A 23,932-nucleotide genomic window follows, 5' to 3' on the forward strand; every position below is an offset into this window, starting at 1 on the left:
TCTCCTCTCCCTCTCCTCTCCTCTCCTCTCTCCTCTCCTCTCCTCCTCCCTCTCCTCTCCTCTCCTCTCCTCTCCTCTCCTCTCCTCTCCTCTCCTCTCCTCTCCTCTCCTCTCCTCTCCTCTCCTCTCCTCCTTCCTCTCCTCTCCTCTCCCAGCATTGTTCACTGGCTCAGCTCTGGCCAGCAGTGGGTCCAAAAAAGTTTTAGAGTAATCTTTAAAAAAAAAAAAAAAAAAGAGAAAATGATGTGTTTTTTGTTGTTTTTTTGTTTGTTTTTCAAAGTTTCTGAACTGTATCACAAGTCCATTTAACACTAAATTTCTTTTGCAAAGGTCATGTGATACTACTTTTTTTTAAACTGTCATTTTATTATCTGTGTTTTTTTTTTTTTTTTTTTTTTTTTAAAATACAAAAAACACACGCATTTGCAAAGTCTGTCTGTGCAAATAAGTCAGACTTCCAGGTACTGATTGCTGTCTTCTTGTTGCTGTTACATATTCATTAAGGGTTACGGGTGAAAATCTTACTCAGGAATCTTTTCTTTGTTTTTCTCTCAAAGAAACTCAATGTCATAACAGACTGTGTGAAATGATATATGGTGTGAGTTGCCCTCTGTGCTGCAGAGAGCTGAGTGCTTTACAGATATATAACTTAGTAATAATGGAGATTAATGAAGATAGATACAGTAAAATATACTGCTGTTTAAAAAAATATTTAAAAAATATGTCATCAAGCTGAGAAATGAGGAGTCATAATGTCAAAAAGAAGAAAAAAAGGGGGGGAACTGAGCGATTCTGAGAAACAGCTGTCATAAAGTGAGATTTTTTTTAATCTAAGTGATAACTAGTGATTGAGCAACTATGAATATTGGACAGGGAGATGCTGCATTAGATTATCTTATCACTTTCAGTTGCACAGCAAGAAATTAAATTCTTTGTGCTTTATTCAGTATACTGTCAAATGTTTGACTGAACCTAGTTTTAAATTAGTTAATTAAATATAGGGAAATTCCTTGATACTTTCTGGAGAATTTATGCAAATCTAACATACAAATGACGAATTCCTAAAGGTGGTCAATATCCTGGGGAATACCTAGGTAAAGAACAATGAATATTGTGTAAATGTGCCTAATGATTAGGCTGGTTGTAAAGGAGTGTGAACATGATAATTGATGAAATCAGACCCCTTGGTATTGATTTTAAAAAATCAGCAGAGAATGTTATTGTATTTGCAATCTGCAGCTCAGAAGACAGCCCAGATAAACGAATCCTGATGGAACTTGAATTTGCAGTTTGAAGAACATGCACGTGCTTGTGCAATTGTGTCTTCACCATATAGTAATAAGAATCACTCCTTGAATGTGCCTTTTTGTGAAGACATTGCAGATGGAGTGCAGATGGAGAACTCTCCACCTGCTCTAGAGACTAGCGTAATTGCAGAGTGAGTGAAGGAAAGGGTGGCATGACTTCTAAATTACCCAATACGCAGCTTTATATGGAAAGAACATCGAAACTCTAGCAGCTTTGTTCTTTGTGCCGTTGTGGTGGTTTTACCTTGCTAGGCAGCTGAACTCCACTACAACTGCTCTCTCACTCCCCCTCCTCAGAAGAGAAGAGAAAGAAGAAAAGGAAAGAAAAACTTATTGGTTGTGATAAGGATAATTTAATCAAAGGAAAAATAATTTTAAGGGAAAATTATTATTAATAAATAATTTAACAAAAGGAAAAATGGAAAGGGGAAAAGGAGAAAACAAAACAAACAAAACAAAACAAGCACACACACACACAAAACAAAAACAAACAAACAAAACACTGTGTGGAAGTGCTGTGCACTTACATTCAAAAAGAACCTTCCTTCCCTCTCATTACACTCTTCAATTTAAGAATCCTTAACAAAGAAAAAATTCCTGTGAATTCATCAAGTTGTATCTTTTTCATGGACATCCCATTTCTCTCTCTTTTATCAGATTGGGTGCAAGTTGAATCACCAAACCAAACACCACAAAATGTGACTCTTACAATGTGAAACTGAAAAGTTGTTTTTTATGTGCAGAGACAGGATTTTTTTAAAAGTCCTTCCACAGGTGAAAATAAAACAAAGTTTCTTTAAAGCACACTCCTTTCTTGATGGTCCAAGTTCCTTCTTTCCTCAAGGTGTGTTAAGGCAGGCTCTTAATATTGTTTCCCCACATCTCCCAGTCATTAATATTAAGAGAATGTTTAGCACTGACAGTTGTTTAGTTTTGGTCAGTTTCTCCTCTCCTCTCCTCTCCTCTCCTCTCCTCTCCTCTCCTCTCCTCTCCTCTCCTCTCTCTCCTCTCCTCTCCTCTCCTCTCCTCTCCTCTCCTCTCCTCTCCTCTCCTCTCCTCTCCTCTCCTCTCCTCTCCTCTCCTCTCCTCTCCTCTCCTCTCCTCTCCTCTCCTCTCCTCTCCTCTCCTCTCCTCTCCTCTCCTCTCCTCTCCTCTCCTCTCCTCTCCTCTCCTCTCCTCTCCTCTCCTTCCCTCTCTCCTCTCCTCTCCTCTCCTTTCATCTAAGCACACTATATAACATTTCTGATCCTCCAAATCATTTTACAATGTGGATTATAATTGACTTTACCTGTCTCTCCTGTTGAATACACACCTCTAAAAATGAAATCTTATTTAAAAAGTCACATAGCATACAACTGTACATGAGACCTTTTGCTTTTTACAAGCACTTGGATCCAAGGAAAAAAAATAGTGTAGAAGCAAGATCTGGCTTTCCAAAATCCATAAAACAAACTGCAATGCATATAAATAGAAATATCTCCTACATTTTTTGGATAACAAAAGCGGTAAAATATGGATTAAACTAAGAGCTGTGCTGGCAAATATTCACCCTCAAATGGCACTAATAAATATATTAGAGTAAGAACTTGGCAAGATATTTCTGGTAGACAGGCACAGTAACTATATTACTGTCCCCTTTCCTCCCAGTTAATATCTCGCTCCAAGAAAAGCTGCAGTAGCTGTGAAATCATGTTGTAAATTATTGTCCTTGATGATACATGTACATCTAACAGTTTGGAAATTTCACATGCATATATAAAAAAGGTCATTCTTATTTACAACAAAGTTACAGAAAATTCTCAAATATTCTGAATGACATTAATCTGCTCTTATTGGCAAATGAATATCTACACATTATCTAAACTTGAGAGACTTATGTGGCTTCTGAATGGCAAGTAAGCGTAGACCTTGTTCTCTTCAGTGGTCTGAGTTTTGCTTTATTTATGTTTTTATCCTGATCTGGCCCAAAATATTTTTGTTAAAATGCAGAACTCATTTTCAAATTATGGTGCCAAATTTGCTCTTTCTTTATACTCCTGTAGAGCTAAAACAGCTCCACTGCCTTCAGCTGAAACGCTCCACTTTGACACTGCATGAGAGTGGAATTTGGCTCAAAAAATGGAATGGCCCTGCACTCTCCAGAACAGAGAAACTCTTTATGTTGTGTGCATATCCTGGAGGGGAGAAAAAGCAGCTCCACTGTTTTCCATCAGAAATGACAGAAAAAGTATCAAGCTTGTTTTTTAAACCCACATAGCTGATGAACTGATAAAGTTGAAAAGTATAGCTTGACCATTTTATTACAGTTTCTCTGGGTTTTGTGGTATCACTCATCAAATCAGGATTTTCTTCCTTTTTGTAATCTATCAGAAATAAGATTAATGTGTCTTCTGAAGTTCTAAATTCAAGAGTGAGCACAAGGATTTTATACATTTTGCCTTCACAGCTTTCAGTGGAGAGTCATTACACTTGCAAGTCTGATTCCAAAAAAATACTTTTAAATGTGCCTAGTTTGTAGCCCAGTTGCATGTTCTGAAATGTGACTTAATTCACCTTAGAACGCCACAGAGTTTTTAGCTGCAATAATAAACTATCTGGTCATATAACTAATCTCATGAGCTTTATAATCCAGGTCCATAATAAGAAATATATCCATAATAAGAAATATATTATAATCCAGCTCCATAATAAGAAATCCATAATTCTGTCACTTGTCCCCTTTCTCTTGTGCTCAGCCTCCACGTGAATGAAGGCATACATGAGGCTTGGTGAGAGAGGAGAGGCAGGCACACATAGGAGCATTGCTGCATGGTTTCTGTTTTGATGTGCTTGTGTTTGTTCTGTAGAGAAACTTCCTGTGGAAGCAAAGTTGCCATGGTACAAACAGGCTCAAGAGCTGGAAGAAGGAGCAGTGGTGTCTGAAGAACCATCGTAAGTCTTAAAAATTTGTTCACAACAGTTCCTTGTGAGATGAGGATTTGGAGCTTATACTGAACTGATGTGGTGGAAATTAGTACACTTAAGGTTGTGTCACCTTTGTGTATACATTGAGGCCCTATGTATACATAGGACCCTTGCATGCCCTAGGCTGCCTGAAATAGTGGAAACTACATTTCTTTTCTTGGATATATAGAATTAATTCATTCTGTCCCTATTTTTTTTTTTTTTTTTATTCATTTGTCTTCTGTTTTGTGTATTTTAAGCCAGAACACATGGAGGGCATAAAATAGTAACAGTTAGTGCTGAAGAAAAAATGAAGCCTACAATAAAAAAAAAATGGAATAGAATATTTCCACATAGAGGTAATAGCTGTCTTTTTAACATATCAGTAAAAAAAAAATCTAATTGTAGGAATCTGAACTGGTGTACCAAATTCACAACATGGTGCTGTTGAAAATAGGATCTAGTAGTTTCCACATACATTCCACTTCATTAACAGCAGAAGCGCAGGAGAATTTAGAAAAATGAAGTGACCTAAAAAACTCTCAGAAATTCCTTTAGGATTGTGTTTTATTGCACTTTATGAATAATTAATCATCCTTAGCCTAATAAAATAGCAATGAAAAGAACACTGCAGTAAGAATGGCATATCATATAAGACATTACCAACAAGATAATAAGCCATTACCAATAAGACTGAGAAATTACAAATACTATTATGATTATGTTTCATATTTTTTATCCTGGAACTATGAAAAATGAGTGCTATAACCGGAACTTGTGTTCATAGTTTAATCAGTATCAGTTCCTCATGGCTGAGTACATGGTATTTTAGTTGCAACTGCAGCTGTGTATTGGACAAATAAATATTATTCATTAAGCAATTGAATTGCAATTTTGGCACAAATTGAATTTTTCTGAATTGAATTTGTGTGCAATTGGAACGTTGAAACAGAGTAAGAGATATACATAAAGCACCCTCCAAATAATAAATATAGTAATCCATCTCTCGTGTACATAAATGCATACATGTATACACACATGCATTTATATACACACATTTATACAACTGCACATATTCATATTTGTGTATATATATATATTAGTAGCAGCTATAGCATATAATATAATAAGACGTTATACTGTTTCCAGAATAAACTTTGTAAGTTGATTAATTCACTAACAAAGTCTAGAAAATTCTGTATTTCTAAATGTGTGCTTATGGCTTGCGGCACTATAGTAAACCACATAACTAAAAGTGCATTTAGCAAACTGCAATTAATTTCTGAAGGCGTAAATAAAAATATGTATTGCCAGGAGTTTTACCAAATGGAATCATGCTGATAACTGGTCATATCTGGAAAAATTTGCAGCAATTTCATACAGTGGCAAAGTTTTAGATAAATTTTTTGAAGACTGTTGTCAGTACTGTAGAAAAAGAGTGCAGTAGTGTTTTATGAGACTGTATGTAGCTTTAAATATATCAAGAAGGGTTTTGTATAGAATAAACATATGCATTTTAACACAATACTCTAGAAAAACTTATGTGTGTATTACTTGTGGTGCTCTAATGAGGAAAGAAGGAGTTCAATAATTTTAAATAGTTATAATAGTATCTATGACATCTCCTTACTTTACAATTTTACTGTTGCAATAAAGGCCCTGACCTGCAAAGGTCTCGTTATCTTTTTACCCCATCTCACGCAACAGTTCAATGATACAGTGGGATATCAATAATACAGTGGAGCACTGTCTAGTCTAAGTTCATTCTGCCATGGGGCAACATTTTGTACATTTCTTTCTCCTTACAAAGCACGACTCTGCAAGCATGAATAGTCTTTATTTTAGGCTGATGAGAAATCGATATGACATTAAATTTAATTCAACTATAGATTTTTATACGTGTTGACTAATAGCTAAAATAGAGGGTGAAAAGTCAGACTTTTTGTACAAACTTTCCCAAAGCTTGGAGATATCAATGTCTTGTGTTTAGCTTGGAATGATTTCTAGTGATAAGGCATGAGCCAGAAAGGCCAAATAAAAAATTAAAAAGCTTGTGCTGAAAGGCACATCCATGCAATCCCTGTCTGTAAACCTTAACAGCCATATGCACATTGTTTCAGACTATCTAATCTCTTGACAGTGACCTTGAGTGGTGAACTTCCCCAGAAAATAGGTTTCAGTGCTTCACTATTAATAGTGTTTTTATTTAATGTCTAGATTTAAAGGCATATTCAATTTAAATCCTGTTTAATAGATTTTTTAAAGGTATATAGTGACATTAATATATATATATATATCTCATATATATATATATTAAATTTTTTTCAGAGCTCACCAAGACACAGTTAGCAATCAGCTTTGTTGCCAAGTTTTATAGCATCACTTGACTACATAGCAATTGCAAATACACCAATATGTTGAAAAGTAAGGTGAATTACATGATAATGCATCTTTTGGCCTCTACTTCTGTAGCTAGAGAGACACAAGGTAGTATCCCTTGGCTCCCCATGCTGACTATCACCCACATTGGACTATCACCCATGCATATTGACTGATAAATGGTCAGCGTGGAGTGTAGTTGCATGCTAATCTAAGTGTCAGAAATTGTGAGATTTTTTAGATACAGGATCAAATGCCAGCTGGTGTGAGACTGTGTAACTTTGCCAGCTCTTTTTCTAATTGTGTATTTGAGTAATTAGAACATGACCACCTATTTGTTAGTGTTTATCTACCTAAGCATTCCATTTCTTTGTAGTGTCTTACTTTGCTGCAAATATTTTCAGAAGACACATCAGGGCTTGTAAAAGCTAATTTTAATTGTGTGTTTCTCCTTCTCTGAGCAGGTCTTCCCCTTGCCCTAATTCAGTAGAGTGGACCTGGTTTGAGCTGAGGACAGACTTTCTCTGAGACCTTACTCCTCACTTTGTCAGGGAAAGAATGATGGGAAGAGAAGAGACAGCATAGAGGGGAGTGGGAAAAGTTGTAAAGAGGAGACCTCCAGAGAAAGCCAAGATAAGCCAAGTGCTAAGAAGGCAGTTCTGAGTGTATCTGCTAGAGGCTGAAGTCCTGGAAGTCTCTTCAGACAAGATATATTTACGTGATATTTGCATCTGTTCTGATGCAATAGTAGATGATTTCATGACTGAACATAGGTAGATGTCAGTAAGGACTCATCCTTCTACACAGCATCCAATGTTCTTCCTGAGCTTTCTTATGCCATCAAGTCACTGCTCCCCTTCTCCTCTACAGACAGGGTAATTCTCTGTAGCCAGCAGGCCACTCTTTGCCGCTAACACAGTCATCTCTTCTTCATTATCATTCTTCAGGCAAAGAAAGCAATTCCCATCTATAAGCAACTGTTTTGTCCTCCTCAAAGTTTGCTTTTGATTGGAAATTTAAAAATAAAAGCAGAAAATTTCCACAAAATTTCTTGTATATTTTGAGGTCTCATGCTGTCTTGTGATTATAATTACTTTCTATTGAATAGTGTTTTGTTAGGAAACTATGAGTCATAAAGCTACATACATTTTTTGCACTGTCCTTCCACCTGTAAATTGTGATCATTCTCTAAACTGTGCTGCTAGGACAGCAGATGCCGCATTTTTATTCCGTCTGCGTCTAACGACTTCCATTTTTTATTTCTTCAGGATTTTCCAAAGGAAGCAAGTCTTACAGTTTAATTTTGTCTGTATATGTCTGTCTGTCATTTGCCTTCCTCTTCCCTCAGTTATGTCTGAATTTACTGCTATTAACAGAATTTGACAGAGATATAAATTTATCACAAAGTACTTTACCCCTCTGTCAAATTTGGTTAATATTCACCAGGAAATTCAGCAGTAGTGCTTCCCATGTGTTTCACTCAAATAGATGGTTAGGCAGAAAACTGTCAGCCTGCTAATTCCCCAGGTGAAGGAACACTTTCTAACAGAGTTTGGTCCACAAGATAAATCAGAGAATCCACTTAGACATTCAACCTTAAATCCAAGTCCATGTTAAATTGGTCTTCATTGGTTCTGCTGCTCAAAGAATTACAACCAGTTCAGCCACTTGGAGGCTAGAGGAGATGATTACATTTGTGTTGTTTGACCTGCTGCATCCCTACACAGAGTCAGTTAAATCTTAATTTTTGACAGAACTAATAGGAAATAGACCAGTAATCAAGTATTGTAATCTTAGCTAAGACAAAGGTGCAAGGTGAGAAGTCCTTAGTGTCTTTTGGCATTGTATGTATTGTTCTCCTATTGCTGTCCATCTCTGAAGCAACCATTCAGTAAGCCTTAGAAATACAAAGAGAGAAATCTCAAAGAGAGAAGTCACAGTATCTTTTTCTGTCTGACCTCTTGCAGTGTAGCTGATTACACCAGCACAGCAGTACAGCGCAGTCAGAAAGAACAGCGGTCATGACTTAAAAAGCATGGGTTTTTCTGTGTGTAATGAGATTGGTTTTATGGGTGGTGGAGGGGTTGTTTAAAAGATTTCTGTCGCTAACTCTTGAGAAATGTTTTTGTATGTTAACACCATACCCAGCTTCTAACATATTGCCATAAATAACCCTCATACTAGCTGTAAAAAGAAGAGGAAAAAAAGAGGGCAAACAATAATATCTGGATGCCAGATGGCACCATCGTAGTGATGGGGCCACTTCAGTATGAAACAAAAGGAAATTCCTGACATGCATCAGTGGGGGGGCAGAGCCCTCCGGGAACTGGATTTGGACAGAGAGGCCAGTGTGGCAGAGTTACCCAATATCTCTTTCTAACTTTTCAGAACGTATATACATTTCCAGAGACATGGAATCTGTGCCATTCTGGTTTTCATTGTTAAATAGTTTCCACAGTTATGTTTATACCAAATTCACAGGTTAATATGTAAATTCAAAACCGCCTCCAAATGCTTTACTTCAAGAATTAGGTACATTATTACTATTGCATTGCCAAAATAGTAGTGTTGTCACACAGATGCTATAAAATGTTATGCTGGTTTTTGTCCTCCGTATCAGTGTTATATGACAAAGACAAAGAAGCAAGTTTAGGGAAACTTCTCCATATTATGATCTAATTACATACAATTAAACTATCCACATGATCATTGACAGAGATGAGCAGTGCAACAACCTAATATTAGTTAATGAGTTTTTACTATTTATTCAAGACACCCCTGTAGAGAATAAACACTGCTTAGAATAATTGGTTGATATCTGTAAATGACAGACTCGGCTATCTTTTCCTGGGTATTAAGACAGTGGTGAACTTATGGAGATCACCAATGATACAGAGTGATTTGACACAAAGTGGAAAGAAAAGACCATATTCAAACTAAACTGAAGAGAAACTATAGAGGGATAGATTGTAATCATTCCAATTGTAATTGAACCTATACAAGTGCCTCTGGTGCCATTACTCTTACAGATGGAGCCCTGAAATTTTATTGACAGGTGGTCATGACCTCTGTTACACTTCTTGGAACAGCCTCAATGGTGTGTGTGAGTGTCCTGTGGTATTACCTACATGTTAAATCCCATAGAAAGGTGGCCTCTCCTGAAGAAGGACAGACTTGCATTTCAGTGCAAGACAAGGAGTCTGAAAGTCTGAGTTCAGTTACTAGTTCTGGCACAGAAGACTACTAAGCCTTTAAACAAGCCAATGATAACTTTATTTCACCAGTAGTATCTGGTTTTAGGAGATTTAAGAGATGGGTTTCAGTGTTTTTTAACACCCTGACTTATTTGTATGTACAGTTCTCAGAATCTCAGCCTTTGCCTAAATAATAGATTTACCCAATGATGTATTTTTAAAAATGACATTAAGTAATAAAAGCTGAGGGCAATAGGTCATTTAAGTAGCAGAGGGAAAAAAAAATCTAAATAGCATAAATGATATCAGTCTCTATACCATCTTTCTTCCTCATGTGTCTTGAACTGAACCCACTGTGAAGTGTGTGGAAGATCTCCCGTTATTGAGCATTGAATCCATTTTTGTGATTCACTTCTGATTTCCTCAGTTACCTATATGTTGCTTCATGGAGGGGAATATACAACAATCCTTAGCCATGCCTCAGTTAGTCTACAGAAGCTGGTTTTTTTTTTGGTGCATTCCTCCTATATAATTTTAAAAGTTCTTTTAAATGTAAATGTTAATACTTAATACTGACAAATGCAAACGGTCCTTTCAAAACTGAACTGGGCAACTGGTACTTACCCAGTATTCACACATGCCTGCAATTCTGTGAACAGCTGAAATTCATTTGTGCTTGCAGGTAAATTGTATGTGTACAGCCTGAATGCTGGACTGCACTGTTTCAAAAGTTGATCAATGCATTTGTATTAAGTGGTGTATGTACAAACACCCATACATTAGTTTTGCTGTCACATTAAAATGTATTTATAAATCTCATCCTACAAAAGCAATGAACTTAAACTTGCACTGTACCACACCTGAGTGAATCCTGTAGAAGTCCATTAATGTCAGTGGCACTACATTTCTTTTCCTTTGTTCATAGAGCACTGTGTGGCCCATTGTAGGCTTTTGTGCGCATGGTAAATCATGCAACAATCCATTTCTTTCAGCTAACATCAATTTTGCTCACATTGTGAAACATTAATAGCTATCAAACAAAAAAGAACATCCAAAAATGCAATTCATTGTTTAAACCCAGACCTTGCTATTTTGCCAGCATGTTTCTGTAATGGGAAATGGTTGTTGGTCCATCACCGTAAGTGTCTCCATGTCAAGGAAACAAGCATAGGCATTTGTTTACAAGAGACATCAATTTTAAAATCTTTTTTTTTTTTTTTATTTCTCCTGTAATAGTTTTCCACCTTTCATTCTAATCTGTTTGCTTTCAAGCTTGAGAAAACTGCTGCCTACACAGATGCCCAGATGGGTGGCAGGCAGAGGTGCCCTTCTGCCATAGCACAGCTTGGTGCAACAACGTAGGCAGCACTCACGCAGTTGGGTAGCAGCAGGCATGGTTAGGTCAATAATAACAGAACAAGGTCATGATGTTCCCTCCTACCATCTTTCACTTCACCAAGTACTGCTCTCTCTAAAGTGGGAGCAAAAGACTTCTCTTTAAAATATTCAACAGAGCACTCAGAATACACTCAATGCTGCATTTTTCTGTGATGGAAGAAGTGTTATTTCTGCTGTGCAGAGGAATAAAAGATGATTTTTGATGTAATAGTAACATGCGTAACACTGGGAAGTTTGCTATGAGCCATAAAATATTCAAAGTAATCTGTTTGAGGCAAGAGTCATCTTTTTGTTTTTATTTGTACAGCAATTAGCCCAGTTGGGCTTTGGCTGACACTACTACTGTAACATTACAGCAACTAGTCATTATGTTTGTCTTATTCATTATGGCTGTTATTACAGAGACTGGTATTAAAGTAGGATTTAATTAAACAATGTACAATGACATCTGAAGCACCCCCATCATTTCCTGTTTTTAAAATATCCACTTCTCAATAAACCTCCACCACTTTAGTTTTCAAAGACACAGTTTTCAGCATACAGTAAAGCACAATAGTGCACAGTGGAAGATATGTTATATGCAGAACAAATAACTTTAAACCCATGGAATTGACTGCTTATTATTCAAATACTTTTTATGTTCTGTGCTCACCATTTGGCAACATTTATCATTAATGACCACACAAAGATATCTCAAAGCCTTTGTAATTTCCTTTGTAATTAAAATAAGGATAATGGAAAATTCAGAACCAGTGTATACTGGTTCTGTATACTATACATTCACATCACATAAATGTTCAGTATCTAATGACAATTCCTGTTTGGAGATTTTATATGTTTGTTTTTCTGTTTTTTGTTTTGTTTTGTTTTGTTCCCTCCCTCCCTCCCCCCCCCCCCCTTTTTTTTTTCCTGCTTTCACTTCTTGGTTCTACCAATTCACTCTGTACTTCAGCAGCTAGCAGGTATATTTGAAAAAAGTTGCCTTTCAAATGTATTACTTAAAATGTAGAAACTGGGCCTGGAAAGATGAATAAAATACAATTTCCTAAAGGTATTCCAGTATTTGCATTATGAGTTGCTGACAAGGGCAAAATAATGTAATATGTGGCATTTGTAGGTCAAGTATCATTTCAAAAAGAATCCAGTATGCTTTATTAATGTTCTTACTTCTGTTTCCTTTCTCTTTTGTTCTTGTGTTTGTATGGCTGATATACATCATGTGTAAATATTCTGAGTGTGTAAAGTATCTCTGTTTTTCTAAATGAGTAATTTTAATGTCTGGCAAAATATAATCCCTTTTGGTTTGGAGTACAGCAGCCCTTGCAGAAAGCAAAGTTACACAACAATTCTGAATGTTAAAAAATACAGGGAATACGGCTTTTGATGAAGGCATCCACAATGACTTTTTGTGTAACCTAAGATTTTTACATCTTAGTTTGTCATGCCGAGAAGTTTTATGTTCAAATTTATCAAAGTATCTAAATCACAGTGGCTGACATAGACTGTTTACTCTGTGACAGATTTTCTGCTTCAAAATAGTATTATAATAATAGCAGAGAGAAAATAAGATGAGTGTCCCACCTGTACTGTTAAAAACTATAATCCCTTCAAAATGAAAAATCACCAAGATCACCAATTATAGGGGTTGGAAGGGACCTTGAGAGATCATCAGGTCCTGCCAAAGCAGGTTCCCTACAGCAGGCTGCCCAGGTAGGCGTCCAGACAGGCTTTGAATATCTCCAGATAAGAAGACTCCACAACCTCCCTGGGCAGCCTGTTCCAGTGCTCCATCACCCTCACCATGAAGTTCTTTTGCACGTTAGCGTGGAACTTCCTGTGATTCATTTTGTGGCCGTTGTCCCTTGTCATGTTCCCACAAACCACTGAAAAGAGGTTGGCCAAATTCCTCTGTCTCCCATGCTTCAGGCATTTGTAAACATTCATAAGATCCCTTAGTCTTCTCAAGACTGAACAGACCTAAGTTTCCCAGCCTTTTCTCATAGGCTCCAGGCCCCATAACATCTTTGTGGCCCTCCGCTGGACCCTAACAGTCTTTGATAAAAAAACAATCTTTGTCATTTACAAGATAGAATGTCTTAGGATAGAGAAATTGAATCATTTTTCTTTGTTAGTTTCTCAAAGGTTTTCCTTCAGAATGAAATCTTGCAGTTTTGAGAGTAGTATAAAGGACAGTTCCAAATGTTCCAATAATATATACAATCCATTTATTTCCATTGTATTATTTCCCATGTATAGTGCTAGCAATGGATACAAGGGTTATAACATGTTATAAGCACCCACAAAAAAGTGGGTAGAGAAATGCACAGTATCTGCTTTAAGAGACCAAGTTATTCCAGTGAGGGGTTCTGGTACATACAGGCTGTGGGGGCACCAACTTCCTCTCTTGGTTTTGGATTCAGGTTTTTCCTTAGTGAAGGGAAGGTCCTTTCGTCAACTAGAGAAAGGAAGTAGATTTAAAGATAATAATAATAATAAATAAATAAATAAAAATTACACTAAAAAGTACGTACAAAAACTGTAAAGGATGATAATCACAAAACTAAATTTCCTTTTTCTCTCTATCAGGCTGCTCATAGGATTCTCAAGGTAAGAAATGAATTTCCAGTAGGTTTAGGTAGACCTATTCTGTGGAACAAACAGATGTATGTATTGTCTTCTGCCCTGGAAGGCAATGCAATTCTTGAGGAAAATGGCACCAAAAGTATAGAATTCAGTCCGTTTTGCTTATTGTAAGGATAGCTGCAAGGTGTTTTGATTAAAGTATATATAGGCTTTCAGAGGCAAAACTCTGGGGTATGTAATCAGAGAGACAAGAGTAACAGTCAGAAAAAATCCAGAATAGAAATGGAACACCTTTTTAATAATGAGAAGGGAAATGCAATGCACTAGGAATAATAATAATAATAGTAAAAAGCTAAAGAGGTAGTGGGCTTTTATCTTTTCATGGCTTTGAATTACGTCTTAAAGGCAGTTTCTGCAGCACATGTTCAATGGTTGACATTATTTTCCTCGGAACACTGTACCTAGTATATAACAGCCTATTTAGTAAGTTTTAATGACAGAGCTGTGTTATCACCTAAGGCAAAGGTGCGTTAGGTTAAATCCTAGAAAAAAAAAAAATAGTTAGTGGGATTGTGATGCATATCAGGAGTTCCCAGGATTCCTTACCTTGCCAGCTTTTAGGATAAGCATAGGTATTCTCAGCATTTGTCTTCCTTTCTGGAGATGAGATATTCCAAAAGTTCTTGAGAGCCTTTCTACTGTTGCTGGTGAGTTGCCAGCTCAACTCCTACATCATGGTTTTTATGTGTATTTCCTAATAGCATGATAAGTTGAAGCATTTATTTTTCATTAAACAGACTTTGGCTTGGACAGGCCTATGCTACTTTTGCTTGCCTGGTTGTTTATGGACATTGCTCACCTTATGCTCACTCTTTCCCTCACAGGTTTATTCCTGAGGCTTGGTCTTCCTGTAGTGTCACCTGTGGAGTGGGCAGCCAGGTGCGACTTGTGAAATGTCAAGTGCTCCTGTCTTTCTCTCAGTCTGTTGCTGACTTGCCCATTGATGAATGTGAAGGTCCAAAACCTGTGTCTCAGAGAGCCTGTTACAGTGGCCCTTGCAGTGGAGAGGCAACTGAATATACTCCAGAGGAAACCGACCTGCTCTATGGCAGCTTACAGGAATTTGACGAACTCTATGACTGGGAATACGAGGGTTTTACTGAGTGCTCAGAGTCCTGTGGAGGAGGTAAGTGCAAAATGTTTCTGTGTTGCACGTGCTTTCTCTCCTTAAGTGCATGCTTTTCAGTGAGAACACCCATGGGCTTGTTCCTTTGATATATCTATTTGAAAAGACTTGGATGAAAACTGTAAAACTCCCAAGTGCATGACATGTTTTACACAGGACTTTGAGGTTCCATGCTCTGGCTGTCACCAAGAATGATCAATGTATCATGTATTACTGTTTTCATGTATCTGCAGATCATTCAGAGTGCACTAACACAAAAGTTACTGAAGTGATCTTTTGATACAGGCAATAATCATGTGTCCTTTTAGTTTTTATCTCTTGACTTGTGCAGTTTCCACATAGACATGTGGAAACAAATGGTCCTCCCATAGCAGATGCATTTGATTATTGATATTCTAAGGGCTCAGCTGGTTCCGTAACTCCTACCACTAAGTGCCACTAGCACTGATCTCACTGCTAAGAAAACATATGGTAAAAAAGTACTAATGGTGTAATTGCCTGAAGCTAGCAGACTTGACACTTGAAGCTTCTCAGAGTTAATCAAGGTCACAGGATCCACGTTAGGGAATACTAACATACAGTTCCCTGATATTCATTTTTCCCATCATTTTGTCTTGCTAGTTCTAAAAATTTAGCTTTCTCCATTATTTTAAAATTAAATCTAGATTTTTTTTAACTGCCCCCTTTTTACGTGAGAAGTTTCAGGCTACTTATATACCTAAATACAGAATGAATACTGTAGAACTGGAAACCACTCAATGGCTCATGAATGCTTAATAGTTTGATCTGCACAGATTTACCAGTCATCAGTTACAAGCTTAAAAATTAATGAAAAATAATGCAAGGGATTCCTACACTTACTTTTATCTTGCTGCTGGTAGTCAGTGTTTAGAGCAGTTCACAAAGAGTTGTTGTATCATTGTCCCTATTGCTCTGATTCCTACATAAAAAATCCGACACAAACGTATACTAAGTGATGATGAACACTGACTTTACAGGAGTATCTGCCACATATTGAGTCTACTAGTGAGCACTAATGATTTGTCGCATTTGCGCTGTGAATACTGAAACCTGAATATCTTCGAGAAATGTCCTGTTGAAGTCATTTCTCTAAATACAGTGATTATGTGCATATTTTTCCAACATAGACTGAAATGACAAAGACATTTTGCTTTATAATCTTTCAATTGTCAGCAAAATCCTTTAGCCAAGATTTCTTTTTGTCTGATGTCAGCTCTAAATTTTGCAGATTAGCAGATGCTAAGTCAGATACTTTTGCAGCCATACGCGCAAGACAGGTCAAACTAATTTCATTGGTTTTGGAATCTCAAGAGAAGAAATTGGATAGATGCAGAAGTAACCTTTCACCTCCTAGAAGTAGCAACCAGAAGGAATTAGTTAGTCATTTAGTCTGCTGTTAGTGGCTGCATTTCCCAGAGCTGTCATCAAATATCATGTAACAATTATTCTATTCTGGTAGATATAAACATAGAAAATCTCATTTGATGGAATTTTGAAAGTTAACTTAAACTGCTTAGATTCATGTCCCACCCTTATACCCTTTTGTATTGCAATTTCCCATTCAAAAATGATTTTTTTTTTTTTTTTTTTTTTTTTTTTAGAGAAAGCAATTTTAAAGAGAACAGCTTTTGTTCTGGTAATATTGTCCATAGTAGTGCTTAGAATTCACTTACTTGACAAGCATATTTCTTGAAGTTCATACACTTTTTTTTTTTTAATGATCTCCATACTGTGGAGCTTCTGACAGATAGGGATCACCGTACCTTTTGAGAATATAAAGAGTTACTATGTTTATTTATAGCTTTTAACCAATCGCCTCATTGACCTATCGAAAACAAAGGATAGATGCTATCAATATGCTTATGAATTCCATGCAAGATTCAAGGAGAATCTGAAAAAAAGTGGTTTTGAGCACATTTGTTTGCTGCTAGAGCAATCTAGATTTTTATTTTTTTATTTTATTTTTTTATTTTATTTTATTTTTTTTTAATCATTGGCACATACTGTTATAGCCAGCAATCTCTGTCATTACCTGATCTAGGCACAACAGACTAGCTAAATTCAGGAGGAGCCTTTTTCTTCAATACCCAGGTCATCAGACAGGATTAATGGTCGTGTTAGAATCTTTATAAGGTAAAAAGTTGCAAGAATTTCTGAATTTCTGAATAGTACTGACAATGAGCAGAGTAGAATGCTGGTATAATAGACTAAAATTGTTGGAAATACAGTCAGAGATAATTTAGGTGACAGGAGGAAGCATGGGTAATAGAATCATAGAATCAAAGTTCTAAGGGATCCACAAGGGTGAAGTTCAACTCCTGATGTGGTCCTAATGAGCACACCGTGGGATTTGGGGACAGTTGTATAGCTGAAGAGCAGTAGTTTCAGAGCTTGACTCCATGACCCTGATAAAGCTAAATTATATGGGTTGGGATGGAGAAAAGGAGGAGAGGCCAAATTCAAGAGCTTACAGTCAATCAGTATTGGATAGTCAGCTCCAAACCAGGCAATGCAAAAGCACTGTGGTAATTGATAATCATTGGTCAACAGCTTATTAGTGACACACTTCAGAGAGGAGAAATAATTGAAGCTGTGGAAATAGACCTAGTTTACAAAATAATTCTGATCTGAAAAGAAAAATATCTAACACATAACAGATGTGCTTAGCCTTATCCCTATCAAAGAGAATGAAATCGTCCATGTGCAGAACTCTGTGGTTTCTTTCCACACAGTTAAGAGAAGTACTTTCCAACACTTCCCTTCCTCTGAACTAGTGTTCCTTTTCCCCTGAGTTCATCAGTTTGGCCTTGCTATTAAGCCCGCTCAAGTGATCAATGCAAAGTAGAGACCAATAACTTCAATACAGTGCCATTTCCCACAAGCTAGAGAACTGCTTCTGTTCTGCAGACAGCAGCAGTCTGTCCCAGGGGAGTCCATATACTTTGTTTTGCAACACACTCAACAGAAAAACAATTGATTCTTGTTCGGAAATATACCGAACAAGACAGGGCAGAGAGCATATTGCTTATGTATAAATGTGTTTTGGGAGATTATTTGAACAGAAAAATGGCTTGAAAATTGAAAAATGGCCATCTTCTGAAGAATGAAACCCATAGCAATGTTGGCTGACTTAAGAGTCTTCAGTAATTATAATGTTGAAAAAAAGTCCAAATATCCAAAATTGTCAAGTTTCTTTCTTCTTTTCAGCACCTGAGTACAGCAGGGATAATGCTTGGGGATAGGGTCATAGGCGTGTCCTGAATAAGCTTACACAAGCACATAGAAACATAGTAATTGTTCAGCATGCCACTTCTCTGTGGACCTCTTCAGCCTGTACTGAGAATAAGAGGAATGAATCTACGAATAATTTCAGGAGTGCAGAACCTATGATGAAGTGCAGTTTATTGGTTCTGCAGAGTAATAATGATGTCATTTTTTGCCTCATGGCACGTGTTCTGGTGGTAGAAATAGCTAAAGGCATTGACAATTCTGTTACACTGCTCATGAAGCTGTCTGAGCTTCATACTTCCACACACACACCACCCTCCCCTCCTCTTCCCCCCTCCCCACCCCTCCCCACCCCACCCCCCGTATCTTCAAAAGATTGTAAAATATTTTGGAAAAACTAATTGCTGATTTTGAAAAGATGATGCAATTGTGAGTTCAGCTAACCTTTTCCCAACTCAGGAAATTCAGATGAATGTAAAGAGCATACTTCTATTTTGCTTGAACCACTGTGATTTTTAGGGAATTTAGGCAAATAATTATCCACACAGCCCCCAGGGAAGAAGTAGATCCGGCAAACTACTTTCACTATGTAGTCTTTCCTATAAGGTGTAGTGCTGCAATGCTTGATTATCTAGCCATGTGGTCCAAAAAATCTTGATATGCCTATTTTACAAGAAAACTGAGACAGAGTAACTGGTATGTGTAAGAGCACATGACAAATTTGGTATCAACAAGCATTTTCCAAGCTGTAGCCTAATCACCCAGTCTTCCAACTTCTCTCTTAGTCCTCACAGGTACCTCTCTTCTGTACCAGTTCTCAGACACACCTGGCAGTTTTGCATCTCCAGTGCAGGTGTTAGTCTGAAGATATAGAAAAATAGCTGAGACCTGACCTTGTTTTTTATTACTTTTGCACTGAGAGCAATCTTAGTTTCTTAAAATATAGCATCATGGCTATCTTTACACCTAACCTGCCTGGCTGACAAATAAACACCATGACTGCACTTACTATGAATGGAGGCATCACTGGAGAGCACTGTACATTTTTCTGTCCAGGCAAGGTAAGTAGTGAATGAACCTACAGACTTCTCAATGCTGTTGAGACACATAATGGGAATGAGAGCAAGGACAAGCCCAGCATCCTATTCAGAGTTTTGATTAGACCATCTACCTGTCAGCTGTGAAACCAGATACATAAGGTACAGTAGGCAATATGTGACTGTTACAGGAAAATTACAAGAGTTACAGTTGAAGGCTTGTTCCCAACAGAGGAGAGAAAAGGAATTGTGGGGCTGTCTCTGCCTTTGGATGCCCCCCTGGGTACTGGGAGCTGGTAGTGACCATATATTTTTGTGTGCAGGTGTCCAGGAGGCTGTGGTGACCTGCCTGAACAAGCAAACCAGGGAGATTGCAGATGAAACATTGTGCATAATGAGCCGCCGTCCTCCACAGCTACTGAAAGCCTGTAGCCTGGACCCCTGCCCCCCAAGGTATGCATCTTGTATCTTATCACCAGAAGTATATGTTTTCAGGACATAGGAGAGTGTGATCATCAGTGAAGATGGCAAACTAATCAGAAAACTCTTCATGAAGCTGGGACAACCAGGCTCTATCTGGCTAGGATGCTTAGATGCTAGGTCTGGAAATTTTGATCTAGAAACATTACTGAAAAACTGAAGCTTGCAAGCACAACATGTAGATAAGAGCCTGAAATGCTTCCTAGGTTGTAGAACCAAAGGTCAGTTTGTCTAGGCTCATCAGATCTGTTTCACACCCCCTGGGATTCCTTGTAGTGAATGTGAAGTGAGAAAAAGTGATGAAATTGAGAAAAAATGCATAATACAGTACCTCAGAGAAGACAGTCCCCAGTGACACCTGAGGCTGCATGATCCTGTTAGTGGAGGTAAAGATAGCCAGGTCAGGGGTCTTTGATCCTGTTTGGACCTCAGTAGGGGGATTTGAGGATTCCATGAGAAAAATAAAACAGTTACACAAGTGTGAAGTGACTGTAGCCTGGTATGTTGTCCAGAGCCATTTAAACAATGCTAGCAGTATGGGGAAAAAAAAAATAAATTAAATAAGCCATGACTCCAGACCCAATAGCCTTTCAGTCTGGAAGTGTGCCCTGCCTCACACATGCTATTTCTCAGATTACAGGGGCTTACAACCTCTTCAGGCCACAGTCTTATTTACTGGGAAGTGCAAAGCAGTAGTGAAACCAAAGGCCAGATTTCAGACTGCTTGCATATTAAGGTCCTTCAGCCAGATATTTTATGGATTAGCTTAACTTTACCCAGAGTCATGTAAAGTTTAGGGAGACTTCTAAAACTTCCACTTTCACAGAAGGCTTGCAGAACCTGTTCCTCCCTGATCTCAGATTGCTTCCACTATCCTGACACTAAAAATAGCAATTCTTGGTCTGCGGAGATTCACATCTGTACCTTCTACAACAGAAAATATCTGTCATGAGATTCTCCTGGTTTATTTAAATAGACCTAGGCCTGTCAAGTCTTGAAGATTTACTGTATACATATTGTCTTTATTTCCAGCTGTACACAGGTGCATTTACTCTCTTGTGGTAGTGCGGCAGATCTGAAAGAGACTTATTTATAACTTTGGACTGTTTAAAATATGCAATGTTGTCCAGGTGGTAGATTTTCCTTAGAGTGTGTTTTGGTAGGTGTATGTATGCTTTATATGACAGCAGGCTATTCAGAGGTATTTCTGTGTATTAGAAGATTCCTGCTACACAGAGAAAGTTGATGTTAAAAATCAAACATGGCCAGCATCCAAGAATGATAAAGACAAAAATAATGGTTTGATTGGAAGATAAGGATTTTGAGTCTGACAAGCACAGCCAAACAGGCTGACACATTTCACCAAAGCATTGCAAGAGTTACTTACGGGAATATTACAACCCCAACTTTGTACAAATGTCTATATTGCTGGTGCTAGGACAGAAATATGTTACTAATTTTTGAAAAGAACTTTGTGGATGGAAATCTCTTTGTAATTGACAGGCAACAGCATCACTGGAGCTGAGAGTGCATAGTGAGAGATTGACGATCCATCATTTCTGACACGGAAAATATTAGATGGTTAAAAAAAATTACACTCACATAGGCCAGTATTTATATAATTGCTGTTACAAAAGTTGTCTGAGGATTTTGGTGAATATTTGCTGAATTAGTCTGTGTGTTAATCCATACCACCATGGTAATCTTGCTGCCAACATGGAGCTGTTTTAAAGCTGCCCCGGGTATGTAGTTCACCCCCAAAACTAAAAGGTGATCAACGTAGATGAGGATCAGGACATGGAGCAATAGCTGTGGGGGAGGGGAAGGAGCAAAAAGGGCTTAGATTAAGAACCTTTCATCCACTCCTAGGGTTGCAACTGAGAAAAGGGGAAATAGCTCCCTTCCTGGTATACACAAATCCTGTCCTCCAGCCCCTTCAGTCTGGAGGAAATTGCCTGTCTACAGAGATTTAAGTGGCACAGGAGGAAGAACAGCATGTGTTCTGCAAAATGGTTCCTCTGGTAAGAGCAAGGAAGCTTAAAACTCAAGATTGCAGACAGCAAGCAGTATGACTAATGGAAAAGGAGGCAAGAAGAGAAGTTGATGTGTCTCCCATATAGCTCCAGGCAGGCTGTGACAGGGTAGCCCTCATTTCCTGCAAGCTTATGAGGTGCTACACATACAAGTGGCACTATATTAAATGCAAAGGTGTATTAAAGTCATTAAAGTGATAGCACTGGGTATATAAAGATTATTGTTTTGTAATTATTAATTAAAACAATCTTAGGATTTTGAAATAGAATAATTGATAAGGAAAAAGGGCTTAGGATTTCCTCTGTGTTATGATTATTAAGAAGATGGTTCAGGATTCCAATTCAAGAAATCTTGATCCAGGAATCAGATAGGTTAGAGTGAAATTCTGTTGTTATAAATGTTGAGGAAGGTTTTGCTTCTGAATGACAAGATCAAAACTTGAGATGTAATACACTGCAGCTATGAACTTACAGAAGTTCCCAAAATGTGATCTGTGAACCACTGATACTTCCCAGAGCTTTTGCTGACGGCTTATAGTAAAAGCTGGCTGGTCTCATAGTGTTGGCTCTTCTCTCTATTTTCCAGCTGCTAAACTACATTAACAGAAGCTAAAAATATAAAAAACACTTTCCTAAAATGGCCTTGATGTGTAAGTGACTGTTGGAGCATGTAGTTGTGGTGGGTAGAAGAGGCAGTATGTTGAAAAGGCAGCTGAGCTGGTGACAAATGTCTCAGAAGACAAGGCAATGTTGTCCACACCATGAAAAAAAAAACTGAGAAATCTTGCCCAAGAGAACAAAAATTCCTTCCTGATATATTTAGAGAAATTACTCCAGTGACGTTTCTCGAACCAGAACCTCAAAACATGCTTAGAATCTAATGTCTATATCTAGAATTTAATACTGTTCAAGACCTTGTTTAGCTTAAGAGTGAGAACAGTTAAAAATTAGAACTTCCAATCTTAATGTTGCTTCTGCTGCAGGCATTTTTTCTTACATGCAACATTCTCTATACTCTCTCAAAGTGTTAGTTGTGTATGCCTTTTAGTTGTGTATGCCTTTCCTGGTCAACAATTTGTTTAGTTAGTTTAATGCATGTTAAAAAAAAAAAAAAAAAAAAAAAAAAAAAGCATTGAACAACAGAATCTTGGCAGACTTTCTAAAGGGTCAGAAGGCTCACATCTAAGGACAAATATCCTAAGATTAATCCATGAGGAGTAATTTCTTTCTCATTGTGTTACTTCATTCTTTTGGGACACTTGGGATAAATGATGCTAAGCAGATCTTCACTGTTGCTGTTCTTTTTGCTCCCTACCAAGAATGAAGGTGGGTAAACTAAAAGACTTCAATATGTGCTTAATGCTTCACTTTGAAACTAGTCTGTAGTATCAATGTCTTTTTAAATTCTTAATTATTCTGGTCTCTCCTGGAACAAAATATGGTAAAAACTAGAACATACTGGCAATATTTCAGATTTATGAAAACACTGAAATGCGTTGGTGCTGGTATAGTACCTGAGAGAGCTTTATAATTTCCACTGAAATTCTAGCTTAGCATCTTAGCACATTCCTATTCCAAGTCCATTGAAGAGAGACAGAAAAACTAAACCATGGAAATCTGTCTTCAAATATTCACAGCTATATAGAGTCAGCAAAATCTCATTTTTTTTAATTTTAAGTTTTTCAAAACCACAATGGGTTGCACACAAAAACTGGAAGATTTAATCCATATTCAAACCCCAAAGCAGCTGAGTTTCCTGTGGTTTCAGACTTTGTTGAGAGGTTTTTGCTTATTACTTCAAGAACAATGGCAGAAAAAGAGCCCAGTCCCTTTTCTCCTGGAAAACACTATTACAAAATGTCCCATTGGACACTGAGCTGAAAAATAATGAAGAACCTTGGAGTTTGTTCCTAAGTTGGAAGCTAATAACTGATTTTCAGCACAATACATACAGTGTAAAATTTCATATTAATTAATTGGTATAGACTTGTTTGCTCTTTCTATAAAAAGGATATCGTTTCTTTTAATATACCAGGATGGTTTCTCCCAGAAGGAGAGGAATGAAGACTATGACTATTTTAGAATACAATCATAGGAACTTAGAATGGTTTGGGTTGGAAGGAACCTTAAAACCATGTAGTTC

At 37.4% G+C, this 23,932-nt stretch overlaps 1 protein-coding gene and 1 long non-coding RNA gene across 2 annotated transcripts in view; one reads left to right on the forward strand and one right to left on the reverse strand.

Moving 5' to 3' along the window:
* The first annotated feature begins 1,159 nt into the window (after positions 1-1,159).
* The window catches only part of ADAMTSL1 (ADAMTS like 1), a 100,425-nt gene continuing 77,652 nt past the window's right edge, over positions 1,160-23,932 (forward strand). The window contains exons 1-4 of the mRNA XM_068667296.1: positions 1,160-1,187; positions 4,154-4,238; positions 14,689-14,990; positions 19,600-19,729. Coding sequence (XP_068523397.1) covers positions 1,160-1,187; positions 4,154-4,238; positions 14,689-14,990; positions 19,600-19,729 — 545 coding nt within the window. The remainder of the gene's footprint in view (positions 1,188-4,153; positions 4,239-14,688; positions 14,991-19,599; positions 19,730-23,932) is intronic.
* LOC137847894 (uncharacterized) lies at positions 13,430-14,674 on the reverse strand. The gene is made up of 2 exons (XR_011091115.1): positions 14,411-14,674; positions 13,430-13,676 (listed from the first exon to the last, which is right to left on the reverse strand). It is a non-coding gene; the product is annotated as an uncharacterized lncRNA (long non-coding RNA).

This window comes from Anas acuta, chromosome Z, assembly GCF_963932015.1.
Source record: "Anas acuta chromosome Z, bAnaAcu1.1, whole genome shotgun sequence".
In the NCBI taxonomy this organism is placed as follows: Eukaryota; Metazoa; Chordata; class Aves; order Anseriformes; family Anatidae; genus Anas; species Anas acuta.